Source organism: Leucoraja erinacea, chromosome 40, assembly GCF_028641065.1.
Source record: "Leucoraja erinacea ecotype New England chromosome 40, Leri_hhj_1, whole genome shotgun sequence".
Taxonomy (NCBI): Eukaryota; Metazoa; Chordata; class Chondrichthyes; order Rajiformes; family Rajidae; genus Leucoraja; species Leucoraja erinaceus.
Genome location: NC_073416.1, coordinates 998187 through 1011367, shown reverse-complemented (window position 1 = coordinate 1011367; position 13181 = coordinate 998187). Strand labels below are relative to the sequence as shown.

Below are 13181 nucleotides of genomic sequence, written 5' to 3'. Positions count from 1 at the left end.
TGCCGTTGCGAGGGGCCCTGCGCTGTGAAGGGGCACTGTCTGCCTTGCGGGAGAGAGGGGCGGAGGAAGGGGGAGGGGGGAGTGGTGCGGGCGGGGTTGGAAACACAGCCGACAGCTTGATATACACAACCTCTTTGATTGCTGCCGCGAGCAGGTGATTTTGCGTCGACACCGTTTGGTCGGGGATTTGCGCTGAGCAGAGTCGACCGAAGACAGTACCCCTTTGAGACAGAGTCCCCGATTTAAAAAAAAACATACACAAAAATCCACACCGAGACAGCCACAACCTGGTAGAGTAAAAAGTGTAATATTTATTCTTTAGACTTGTATTAATAATGTAGATTTAACCATCGTTGTCGTGTAATATAGCATCATCCACCATGCAGTTCACTAACACATTACTAGTCAAGTTTACTACTAATATTTTAAAATTACAGTTCACACATCTGTGTGGCAGAAAATGAAAAACCAGGATGTGGCTTAGATCTTTGTTCTTATGCCCCCTTTCTATTCATTCCATTCAGAGCAGTTTAGGTCTGCACAGGCAATTACTCTGAGTCCATAAGCCCTGGAATGGTAATGGAACAACATCAAGGATCTCGCTGCAAAACAAAAAAACTGAAAGAAAACAAAATGCATTCACAATATGCTGCTGCTTTCTATTTGCACTATTATTTTTTGCCGCCTACTCTTTTGTTTGCCGTCTTGTTTCTGATCTCTGCAAAAATTAGCGCAAAAAATCTAATTCTGAACAGATTTGGTCGTAAATGGATTTATTGCACAGAGAAGAGAGGATTTCGGAAAAATTGGCGTCTTTACAGTTGACCAGACTTTTTTTTGGTTTTTCTCTCTACGAGTTGGGACGTTAACAAATGATCCATGATCCAAAATAACACTTGTGACAATGGCATCAGCCCGAAGCCATCAGATTTAATTTTGTAATTTTTGTCGTATTTACAAAAAATGCATGCCGATAAAATAAAATGATATATTACAATATTTATAATATTCTCTTAAAAATTCCAACCACATCTTTCAGCATTTGCTTGTGCTGCTTACAACATAGCCTGTACATATATGTGTGACTTTTTGTGTCCGTTTTATACATTGTATTCTACTTGGGAATGCTAATGTTTTGGGGGAAAACATGTCTTCATTTGATTGTCATCAGGCGGGCGATGACAACAAACAAAAAGAAATGAATTAGCACAGCTCTGCCACTGACATTCAACACTGTGACTTGTCGTGCCGAAAAACTTGATTTATTTTTTTTTGAATTCATTTTTTTTTTTTTTTAAAACAAATGTGATTATTAGAGGAAAAAAAACATTATATGTGACTACAGAAGCAAGAAAAACATGCATCAAAGTGCCAACTGCAGACCATCACTGATGAAGGTGTCAATGCTTGTTTTTGTTTGTGAAAGGATATTGGGAAATTCAAAAAACGGTATCAACTTGGATCAATACACATCTTGGTGCTGTACCTACCCTTTTATCCAGTACCCAAAAAATGCACTGCAAAGATAAATTGCCATGTACACAGCATTCCTTGCCTCCATATAAAATGTCTACTCTGCAAAATGAGGGTGATCCATACTGCAAGTTACAAATGAACGATCTTTAAAGCCCTAGGTTTGGTTTACATTGAAATTTAAATACAACAAAGCCATTCTTGGGATTTAATTTTCCCCTTTAAGGAGGAAAGAGAGCAGCAATTTATGTGCAACAATGGTCGTCTGTTTAGAACAATAGCTATTAAACACACACAACCCCCCCCCCCCCCCCCCCACACTTGTTTATTGTTACTTCTACTGAGGTTGGTTGAATGAGTCATTAAAGAGTTTGTAAATACTTGTGAAGGGCATGATATTAGACTGTCCCCCAATATATTGTATGTCTTAACAGCGGTTTGCCTCAGCCATCAGGCAAAAAAACCACCTGGTGGACAAAGTACTTGTGTCTGTGGTCTATGACTACATGCATGGATTCTGATCACAGCATGCTAACATGCAAATCATTTCTATGCATCAAACAAGCACAATTTTTTTTTCTTGGAACCGGCCTGAGTAATTCTCCCTCAGTCCGAACCCCCCCCCCCCCCCCCCCCCCCCCACCCTCCCCCCCCACGTACCTCCCCTTATTCCCAAACAACATGAAGCCCATGTAGAAAAATATGCCGATATAACAAAGAAATCGTGACTAAAAAGAATGGCATGGGCTAAATGTTACATTTGCTGAACAGAGAATGGAAGGAGGCAGCCATAATTTCGCATGGTCAAACAAACCTTGCTATTGTTTTTTTGTTTCTGTCGGAAAGAGTGAACTAAAATGAGAAAATAAAATTTGTCTGTCTGACCCCATTGGCAATCTACTGATCCTAGCAGCCATTTTGTTTTTGTCCTTTTTGTTGCATTGAATGCGAAAGTACGTTAGATCCAGTAATCACCTGTTGGAGTTTATTGAATCCCTTTTTCGCTGTGTAGGGTCCCAGTATCATGACAAGGGAAGGTTACTGTCAACATTTTTATATTGTAAGCAGGTTATGTTTGGTATAGATCTCTAGCTGAGAGTTCTTTTTTTTGTTCTAGAAATGGGGTCACTGTTCTGCATTGATATATATATATATATTTATATATATCTATATACTTTTTAAGTTTGTAAACAACATTTGCTTGCAAATGGAATTTTTTTTCACAACTTAGATTCCCTGATGTCTTTTTGGTTGCTTCTGCCTTTGTCGTTGCCTTTCCGGTCCTTCTCCTGTTTCTCCGGCTTTGTTACGCTGTCGTACGACGGCAGCGAAGCTGTGGAGGGCGTCCCTTCCTTCTTCTCTTGGTTGGTGTTGCCGTTCTCGTTGGCGTGGCCCCCGGGCTTGGAGTACGGGAGTCGCCCCTTGGTGCTGATCTTTCGCCGCGCCAAGTGCACCCGGTACGCCCGCTGGATGATGATGGCGCACACCTCCTCGTGCTTGCGCCGCAGCGTGGTGGTGATGGGCTCGTAGGACACCTTGGAGGGGTTCGATGCCACGAAGCGCTCCTCCATCTGCTGCCGCAGCACGTCCATTTCGCCGCTCTCGCCGAGCACGCGCTTGGTAAACGCAAACAAGATGTCCAGGCAGTGAATCCTATCTCCGCTCACCATCGGCAGGTCCATGGCAATGAGTTCGATGTGGTTGGGCTTGGGCACCCGAAGCGGCGCTTCCAAAGTGTCGGCGAAGTCGGACAACTTGTTGTACTCGATGAACTGCGTGGCGTCCGGGTCAAATTTCTCCCAGATCTCATAGAATGTCTCAAAGTCGTCCTCGCTGAGCGGTTCTGCGCTCTCCTCCGTCGCCACGCTGAAGTTCTCCAGGATGATGGCAATGTACATGTTCACCACGATCAAAAAGGAGATGATGATGTAGCTGACAAAGAAAAAGATCCCCACCGACGGATTGCCGCAGTCGCCCTTGACCGCCGTGCCGGGGTTCTCCTTGTGGAGGTCGCAATCTGGCGGGCGGTTCAAGATGGGCAAGAGCAAGCCGTCCCAACCGGCCGACGTGGTCACTTGGAACAGGCAGATCATGCTGTTGCCAAAGGTCTCAAAGTTAAACATATCATCGATGCCGTCTTCCTTCTTGACGTAGGCAAAGTTAGACATTCCAAAGATGGAGAAGATGAACATGACCAGAAAGAGCAGGAGGCCAATGTTGAACAAGGCCGGCAGAGACATCATTAAGGCAAACAACAGTGTTCGGATCCCTTTGGCTCCTTTGATTAGGCGCAAAATACGGCCAATTCGCGCTAATCGAATAACTCGGAAAAGTGTTGGTGATACAAAGTATTTTTCAATTATATCAGCCAGGAACATTCCTAAGGAGACAGAAGAGACCGTGTTAACAGTTCTGCTTTGAGGGAAACAAGCATTCACAATTGAAACATAGCACGGCAAATAACAATGGGAGGAGCCGGCCATGCAGAAATAGCTTCGGAAACCTATTTGCCAATTTTCTCTCTTCTCCTCATCGAGGACAAAACGATTTAGAAACTGCACGATAGAAGCGTGCACCTCAATGCATGTTACACACACGAAGATGCCTTTGGCAGCAGGTTTTGCGTTGATGCGGATTAATGAAGGGATAGACACAAAAAGCTGGAGTAACTCAGCGGGGACGGGCAGCATCTCTGGAGAGAAGGAATGGGTGACGTTTCGGGTCGTGACCCTTCTTCAGAAGGGTTATATAGTTGTCGGAAAGTTCAGGTGACTCTTAGTTCAAAAAGACAATCAGCCCTCTCTGTGGTAGTGCAATCTTTTTGTGCAAAAATGTGGAGCTGTTTCATGTTGCTAGCTAATTTTGATGGTGGTTTATTTGTTTAGACAATAGACGCAGGAGTAGGCGGGGGGAGGTAGGTTGGGGGAAAGCTGGAATGCTTGATCAATGTTGTTTTATCATTAATGTTTCATTATTATTAATGTTTAGTGTTTTCTGAGTCACTCATAACTGTCACTGTGTGTCATGAATAGAATTTCCTTTATTGTCATTCAGACCTTGCGGTCTGAACGAAATTTCGTGCCTTTCGAATTTCGAATTTCGAATTTCGAATGTTGTTACTTGTGGGCGGAGCACCAAGGCAAATTCCTTGTATGTGAATACTTGGTGGGCAGGAGAAACCCTGGCGAATGATAGGTGGATACCGGCGAGCGGGTGAGGGGATGAGGGCTGCAATCTACAGATCGTTGGGACGGAGGACGGAGATGAAAAGACAGAATGGCGCGAGGTAAGGATAGAAGGCGCGGAATGGTGAAGGAATGCAAGTGGAAGGGGAAGGAAATGGGTCGGGAGAGGGGGGGGGGGGTGGAAAGGGTGTTGGTAAGACAGTCACTTACCTACAATGGAAAGGATCACAACCACAAAATCAAATATATTCCACCCAATGGTGAAATAGTAATGCCTTAGGGCAAAGAGTTTAAGCACACATTCGCTTGTGAAAAAAATGATGAAGATAAAATTGATCCAATATAGAATCATTTCACTGTCTTTGCTCTGTTCATCAGTTTCCACCATCATTGTCACCATGTTCAGGCAGATCAGAATCATGATCACAATATCAAAAACTTGCTGAGTGACAAAATCATAGACTCCGCCCTGGATTATGTTCTACGACAAAAAAGACAGGATAAATCAAGGACAGAATAAACGACAATATCAGTTGCATGCTATCCATAGAAACATAGACAATAGGTGCAGGAGTAGAGGCCATTCGGCCCTTCCCATCCACATCAGTGGAGACCCTCGGACTATCTTTAAGAAGGAACTGTGCAGATGCTGGAAAATCGAAGGTACCACAAAAATGCTGGAGAAACTCAGCGGGTGCAGCAGCATCTATGGAGCGAAGGAAATAGGCAACGTTTCGGGCCGAGACCCATCTTCAGACTCAGAATTGAGGTCCTTTAGGAAGGAGACGTTGCCTATTTCCTTCTGAAGAAGGGTTTCGGCCCGAAACGTTGCCTATTTCCTTCTGAAGAAGGGTTTCGGCCCAAAACGTTGCCTATTTCCTTCTGAAGAAGGGTTTCGGCCCGAAACGTTGCCTATTTCCTTCGCTCCACATAGATGCTGCTGCACCCGCTGAGTTTCTCCAGCATTTTTGTCTACCTTCGGACTATCTTTGATTGAACACCAATATTAAATGCTGTTCCCTTTACGCGTGTCCTGTGGGTGGCTTGAGTGTAGTTATAGAAACATAGAAATTAGGTGCAGGAGTAGGCCATTCGGCCCTTCGAGCCTGCACCATTCGCCATTCAATGTGATCATGGCTGATCATCCAACTCAGTATCCCGTCCCTGCCTTCTCTCCATACCCCCTGATCCCTTTAGCCACAAGGGCCACATCCACCTCCCTCTTAAATATAGCCAATGAACTGGCCTCAACTACCCTCTGTGGCAGAGAGTTCCACAGATTCACCACTCTCTGTGTGAAAAAATCTGTAGCCTCCCTTTGATCTGGTATTTTGTTGGTTCACATGCTTGATCAATGTTGTTTTATCATTAATGTTTCATTATTATTAATGTTTAGTGTTTTCTGAGTCACTCATAACTGTCACTGTATGTCATGTTGGGCCGAGCACCAAGGCAAATTCCTTGTATGTGAATTCTTGGCCAATAAACTTAATACGTTGCGTACAATTGTAACCACTTTGCCAAGACCTCTGTTCTTTGTGGTTGCAGAACTGGAAGAGTCTCAAAGGAAATGCCCTCCCTGCTGGTATAAGTTTTCCAACTCAGAATCCTGTTCCTGCCTTCTCTCCATACCCCCTGATCCTTTTAGCCACAAGGGCCACATCTAACTCCCTCTTGAATATAGCCTGGCCTCAACTACCTTCTGTGGCAGAGAATTCCACAGATTCACCACTCTCTGTGTGTGAAAAAAAAATGTTTTCCTCATCTCGGTCCTAAAAGATTTCCCCCTTATCCTTAAACTGTGTGACCCCTTGTTCTGGACTTCCCCAACATCGGGAACAATCTTCCTGCATCTAGCCTGTCCAACCCCTTACGAATTTTGTACGTTTCTATAAGATCCCCCCCCTCAATCTTCTAAATTCTAGCGTGTATCCAAAGGGGACATTCCATCTCCACCTCACGCTGCCTCGGCAAGGCCAGCAGCATCATCAAGGACCAGTCTCACCCCCCGGCCACTCCCTCGTCTCCCCTCTCCCATCGGGCAAGAGGTACAGAAGTGTGAAAACAAACACACACACACCTCCAGATTCAGGGGACAGTTTCTTCCCGGCTGTTATCAGGCAACTGAACCGTCCTCTCACCAACAAGAGAGCGGTCCTGACCTCCCATCCACATCAGTGGAGACCCACGGACTATCTTTAAGAAGGAACTGTGCAGATGCTGGAAAATCGAAGGTAGACAAAAATGCTGGAGAAACTCAGCGGGTGCAGCAGCATCTATGTGGAGCGAAGGAAATAGGCAACGTTTCGGGCCGAAACCCTTCTTCAGAAGGAAATAGGCAACGTTTTGGGCCGAAACCCTTCTGGGTTTCGGCCCGAAACGTTGCCTATTTCCTTCGCTCCATAGATGCTGCTGCACCCGCTGAGTTTCTCCAGCATTTTTGTCTACCTTCGGACTATCTTTGATTGAACACCAATATTAAATGCTGTTCCCTTTACACGTGTCCTGTGGGTGGCTTGAGTGTAGTTATAGAAACATAGAAATTAGGTGCAGGAGTAGAGGCCATTCGGCCCTTCGAGCCTGCACTGCCATTCAATATGATCATGGCTGATCATCCAACTCAGTATCCCATCCCTGCCTTCTCTCCATAGCCCCTGATCCCCTTAGCCACAAGGGCCACATCTAACTCCCTCTTAAATATAGCCAAATGAACTGGCCTCGACTACCCTCTGTGGCAGAGAATTCCAGAGATTCACCACTCTCTGTGTGAAAAAAGTTCTTCTCATCTCAGTTTTAAAGGATTTCCCCCTTATCCTTAAGCTGTGACCCCTTGTCCTGGACTTCCCCAACATCGGGAGCAATCTTCCTGCATCTAGCCTGTCCAACCCTTAAGAATTTTGTAAGTTTCTATAAGATCCCCTCTCAATCTCCTCTTATATATAGACTTGACCTAGACTGGACACAAAGCAAACTGAAGCTTTTCACTGCTCCACGGTACAATAGTACACTAAACTGGACAGATATTCCATACATAAATAACATCAAGTCAAACTCACCACAAAAGCTTAATGTGGGGGGAGGGGGAAAGATTGAATAGGAATCTGAGGGGTAACTTTTTCCACACAGAGGGTGGTGGGTGTATGGAACGAGCTGCCTGAGGAGGTAGTTGAGGCTGGGACTATCCCAACGTTTAAGAAGCAGTTAGACAGGTACATGGATAGAAGGTAGTTGAGGCCACACAGTTCATTGGCTATATTTAAGAGGGAGTTAGATGTGGCCCTTGTGGCTAAAGGGATCTTTAGAGAGAGAATTATATAAATTCTCATCCACTTATTATTAAATTCTTATTATTAAATTCTCATCCACTTTCGAGTTATTAAAGAGAGAAGGCAGGGATGGGATACTGAGTTGGATGATCAGCCATGATCATATTGAATGGCGAATGGTGCAGGCTCGAGGGGCCGAATGGCCTCGAATCCTGCACCTATTTTCTATGTTTCTATGACAGGTTTGGAGGGATATGGGCCAAACGCGGGCAGGTGGGACTAGTGTAGCTGGGACATGTTGGCCGGTGTGGGCAAGTTGGGCCTGTTTCCACACTGTATCACTCTATTACTCTGATTCCGAAGATCAGACTTATAGGTTTATAGGTTAATGGACCCCTAGTGTGTGGGAACAGCTAAATCCCAGCTGCTTTAAAGCTCAATTTGAACATAATTCACAACTCGGTGAAGTTGTCTAAAACACAGGCACCTGGTCTGCAGATGAAACAATTCATTTCATGCAGAACAAACCATCCTGAGAACTGACAAAGCAAACCACAGCCTGAACATTACATCCTCTCAATAATCCCCGCAGCCAGAGAGTTCAAACCACAGTGTCTCATTTTCTCAAAAATAGTCGCAAAGAAAGTGTGCAACATTGAGTTGAAATAACATTTCGGTTTACACGGCGAGCAGCCAAGATCTATTTTGCAATTGTCACAGTCACAGAATCTCCGGTGCTTGATTAAGAATAAATCATGACCTAAATTCATAATATCAAGCAGCAGAATACGGCCATTCTGCCCATCAAGTCTACTCGGGAGGAGTGCACGGGAGACCCCGGCCTTTCGTCGGGCGTTAGATGCTCCAACAGGAAGAGACGGGGTGGTTACACGTCACACCGTCGTGGAGCTGCAGTAACTCGAGTCCGAGCGGGGGAGCGGCAGGAGGAGCGCTGCTGTCTGCTGCTGCTGCGGAGAGAGTCGGAGGCTGCTACTGCGGGTCTGTGGACGGCGGCACCGGGAGCCCGCGGGTCCCTGGAGGGAGACCGCTTTTTCAGGGCTCTCGCAACGGCGACTTCCCCCGCCCGAGTTGCGGGGTTTGAAAAAGGCGGGGATCACCGCCCCGCGCGGCTTGGAATGGCCCGGGTTAGCGCCGGGGGAACCAAGACCCGTTCTCGTCGCAAACGGCGTCTTTAATGGCCACGGGCAAAATCACCATCTTTTTCTTCTGATTGAAGTGCAGTGGAGATGATGTTTATTTGGACTTCCATCACAGCTATGTGATGGATGTTTATGTAAATGATGTTGTGTCTTGGGTCTATTTGTTTGTAATGTATGGCTGCAGAAACGGCATTTCGTTTGGACCTCAAGGGGTCCAAATGACAATTAAATGTATCTTGTATCTTGTACTCTGCCATTCAATCGTGGCTGATCTATCTCTCCCTCTCAACACCATTCTCCCCGTTACCCTCTGACACCCACACTAATCAAGAATCTGCCAATCTTCGCCTTAAAAATATCCACTGACTTGTGGCCTCCACCGCCTCTGTGGCAACGAGTTCCACAGATTCACCACCCTCTGGCTGAAGAAATTCCCCCTCATCTCCATCCTGAAGGGACGTGCTTGAATTCCGAGGCTGTGCCTTCTGGTCCGAGGCTCTCCCACTAGTGGAAACATCCTCCCCACATCCACTTCATCCAGTACGTTTCTGTCACAATCCATCCATAGGCTAGATGTCAGGACTGTCTTATGACGAAAGACTGGATAGACTTGGTTTATACTCTCTAGAATTTAGGAGATTGAGAGGGGATCTTATAGAAACTTACAAAATTCTTAAGGGGTTGGACAGGCTAGATGCAGGAAGATTGTTCCCGATGTTGGGGGAAGTCCAGAACAAGGGGTCACAGCTTAAGGATAAGGGGGGAAATCCTTTCAAACCGAGATGAGAACTTTTTTCACACAGAGAGTGGTGAATCTCTGGAACTCTCTGCCGCAGAGGGTAGTTGAGGCCACAGTTCATTGGCTATATTTAAGAGAGAGTTAGATGTAGCCCTTGTGGCTAAGGGGATCAGAGGGTATGGAGAGAAGGCAGGTACGGGATGCTGAGTTGGATGATCAGCCATGATCATATTGAATGGCAGTGCAGGCTCGAAGGGCCGAATGACCTCTACTCCTGCACCTAATTTCTATGATTAGCTGCACTCGGCTGATACTCACCAGTGGCCGCGGAATGGGTTTCGAGGGCTTCTTGGATCCCAGCTTTTTCATGGCGTTGTAATATTTCTTTTGTTCTTCCGTCATGAAGATATCCTGACCTCCAAAGTATAGGGAGCAAAGAAAAACTGGTTACAACCTTCAGAATGGGACCATTCCTACGTCTACGCATGGCGCCTCGCGAATCCAGTCACCCATGGCTGGTGTGCCTTTAGTTGGGTAATTATCCAACTGCTAGTTATTAAGCGACGAGCTGGGATGAAAAGTGCCTGACATTTACAGCTGTGCCAGGGCATTTAGTTTTGTTCTGACGTACAGCATGGAAACAGGCCCTTCGGCCCACCGAGTCCAACCAGCCACCACCCGTTCACACAAAGCTATCCCACTTTCTCATCCACTTTTGATGTTGTCAAGTTTGAAAGGGTTCGGAGACGATTTACGAGGATGTTGCCAGGACTAGAGGGTGTGAGCTACAGGGAGAGGTTGAGCAGGCTGGGACTCTACTCCTTGGAGCGCAGGAGGATGAGGGGCGATCTTATAGAGGTGTACAAAATCATGAGAGGAATAGATCGGGTAGATGCACAGAGTCTCTTGCCCAGAGTAGGGGAATCGAGGACCAGAGGACATAGCTTCAAGGTGATGGGGAAAAGATTTAATAGGAATCCGAGGGGGACCTTTTCCACACTTTTCGAGGGTGGTGGGTGAATCAAGGACCAGAGGACATAGGTTTATGGTGAGGAGTTGAGGGGGGAAGATTTAATAGGAATCTGAGGGGTGACTTTTTCACACAAAGGGTGGTGGGTGTATGGAACGAGCTGCCAGAGGAGGTAGTTGAGGCTGGGACTATCCCAACGTTTTGGTACATGGATAGGACAGGTTTGGAGGGATATGGGCCAAACGCTGGCAGGTGGGACTAGTGCAGCTGGGACATTGTTGGCCGGTGTGGGCAAGTTGGGCCGAAGGGCCTGTTTCCACGCTGTATCACTCTCTGATTCCATGTTGGGACAAGGCGAATGAGGGGACATGGGACGAGGTTTGGATCAAGCGGAGTTGTGATGTTCCCTGCAGTCCAATCTCCCAGCATGGAGTCCAACACAAATCATCGCCACTGGGGCAAGATTCGGAGGTTGGTTCTTCCACGTTGAGCTAAAAGCCAAAAGGTCGGTAGTCGATGACCTGAGTGGTGAAGGTGCAATAGTTTGGCAAAGCAGGACCATAGGTAGTGAGGATTGAGTCCTTTGTCTGCAGATACTAGTTTACACCGTAGACACAAAATGCTGCAGTAACTCAGCGGGACAGGCAGCGTCTCTGGAGAGAAGGGATGGGTGACGTTTCGGGTCGAGGCCCTTCTTCAGACCTGTTTGAAAAAGGCCGGAAGGAACCGTTAGCAGAAATGTAACGTTCTCGTTCAAACGTCTCACGCAAAACTTATCTTTTTCTTCTGCTGATTGAAGTTGTCAATGATGACGCCAATGAAGAGGTTTAATGTGAAGAATGATCCGAAGATGATGAAGATCACAAAATAGATGTACATGTAGATGTTGTCTTCGTAGAAGGGCTGCTCTTCAACCTGAAGCAAGAAGAAATGATTTTCAGCACAGTCACACTCTCCAAGATGGGGTCTTAGGCTAGTAATGCCCCCTGTCCCACTTTGGAAACCTGAACGGAAACCTCTGGAGACTTTGCGCCCCACCCAAGGTTTCCGTGCGGTTCCCGGAGGTTGCAGGTGGTTGCCGGAGGTTGCAGGTAGTGGAGACTGACAAAAACCTCCGGGAACCTCCGGGAACCGCACGGAAACCTCGGGTGGGGCGCAAAGTCTCCAGAGGTTTCCGTTCAGGTTTCCTAAGTGGGACGGGGACATTATAACTCTCTCTTAAATCCATCCAGTGACTTGGCCTCCACTGCCCTCTGTGGCAGGGAATTCCACAAATCCACACAACTCTCTGGGTGAAAAAGTTTTTTTCTCACCTCAGTCTTAAATGACCTCCCCTTCATTCGAAGACTGTGTGTGGCCCCTGGTTCTGGACTCGCCCCAAAATTGGGAACATTTTTCCTGCAGCTAGCTTGTCCAGTTCACCCCTCCTCACTGCTCACCCTTTCTCCCATTCCCCTTCTTCCATGGACTATCTCTGCAGGAAGTGGAAGCAGGTAGTGGAGACTGACAAAAACCTCCGGGAACCTCATAGAAACATGGAAACATAGACAGTAGGTGCAGGAGGAGGCCATTCGGCCCCTCGAGCTTCTAAACTCCAGCGCGTACAGGCCTGGAGTTTCAACAAAGATGGCTGCGTGGTACAGGAACTAAACGACAGTGCATTTGTGAGGAACAGCAACGAACGTTAACAATACTGAAAATCTCAACCCCCTTAAATTCACTGCCATGGAATCAATAAGTGAATGGATCATTGATTTGAAGATTAATACAGGAACGATGCAATGTAAAAAGGTCACTAAAGAGAAATACACAGCAGGCAAAGGAGGCTTGTATGCCACTAACACTGCTAACCATGAACTAGGGTCTCCCTGTAAGAGGGATAGTTACGAGGGGATCAATGGTAGAGGTGCGTGGATATCAATATTGATACAAAATACCTTTGAAGACATGGCCTGCACTTCAATCTTCAAAGTGTGTGGATTGCCATCTAAATATCGCCACAGAGTGCTGGAGTAACTCAGTGAGTCAGGCAGCATCTGTGGAGAACATGGATAGGTGACGTTTCACAGAGTGCTGGAGTAACTCAGCGGGTCAGCAGCATCTGTGGAGAACATGGATAGGTGACGTTTCACAGAGTGCTGGAGTAACTCAGTGGGTCAGGCATCTACGGAGAACATGGATAGGTGACGTTTCACAGAGTGCTGGAGTAACTCAGCGGGTCAGGCAGCATCTGTACTACGAAGGGCCATCAAACTAAATCTCTAAACTAAACTGGCCTTGGCAACCTTGGGTCTGGATTAGTTTAGTCTAGTTTAGAGATACAGCGCGGAAACAGGCCCTTCGGCCCACCGAGTCCGTGCCGACCAGCGATCCCCGCACACTAACACT

General features: G+C 46.6%; 1 protein-coding gene across 5 annotated transcripts in view; it reads right to left on the bottom strand.

Annotated features, from left to right (window-relative positions):
* Window positions 1-2138: 2138 nt before the first annotated feature.
* The window catches only part of LOC129714660 (sodium channel protein type 8 subunit alpha-like), a 138372-nt gene continuing 127329 nt past the window's right edge, over window positions 2139-13181 (bottom strand). For all 5 annotated transcript variants that reach the window (XM_055664393.1, XM_055664388.1, XM_055664390.1 and 2 more), the window contains 4 exons: window positions 11571-11708; window positions 10142-10246; window positions 4869-5139; window positions 2139-3853 (listed from right to left, as the gene is read on the bottom strand). In XM_055664393.1, the coding sequence (XP_055520368.1) occupies window positions 2694-3853; window positions 4869-5139; window positions 10142-10246; window positions 11571-11708 (1674 nt within the window). In that variant the 3' untranslated portion in view covers window positions 2139-2693. The remainder of the gene's footprint in view (window positions 3854-4868; window positions 5140-10141; window positions 10247-11570; window positions 11709-13181) is intronic.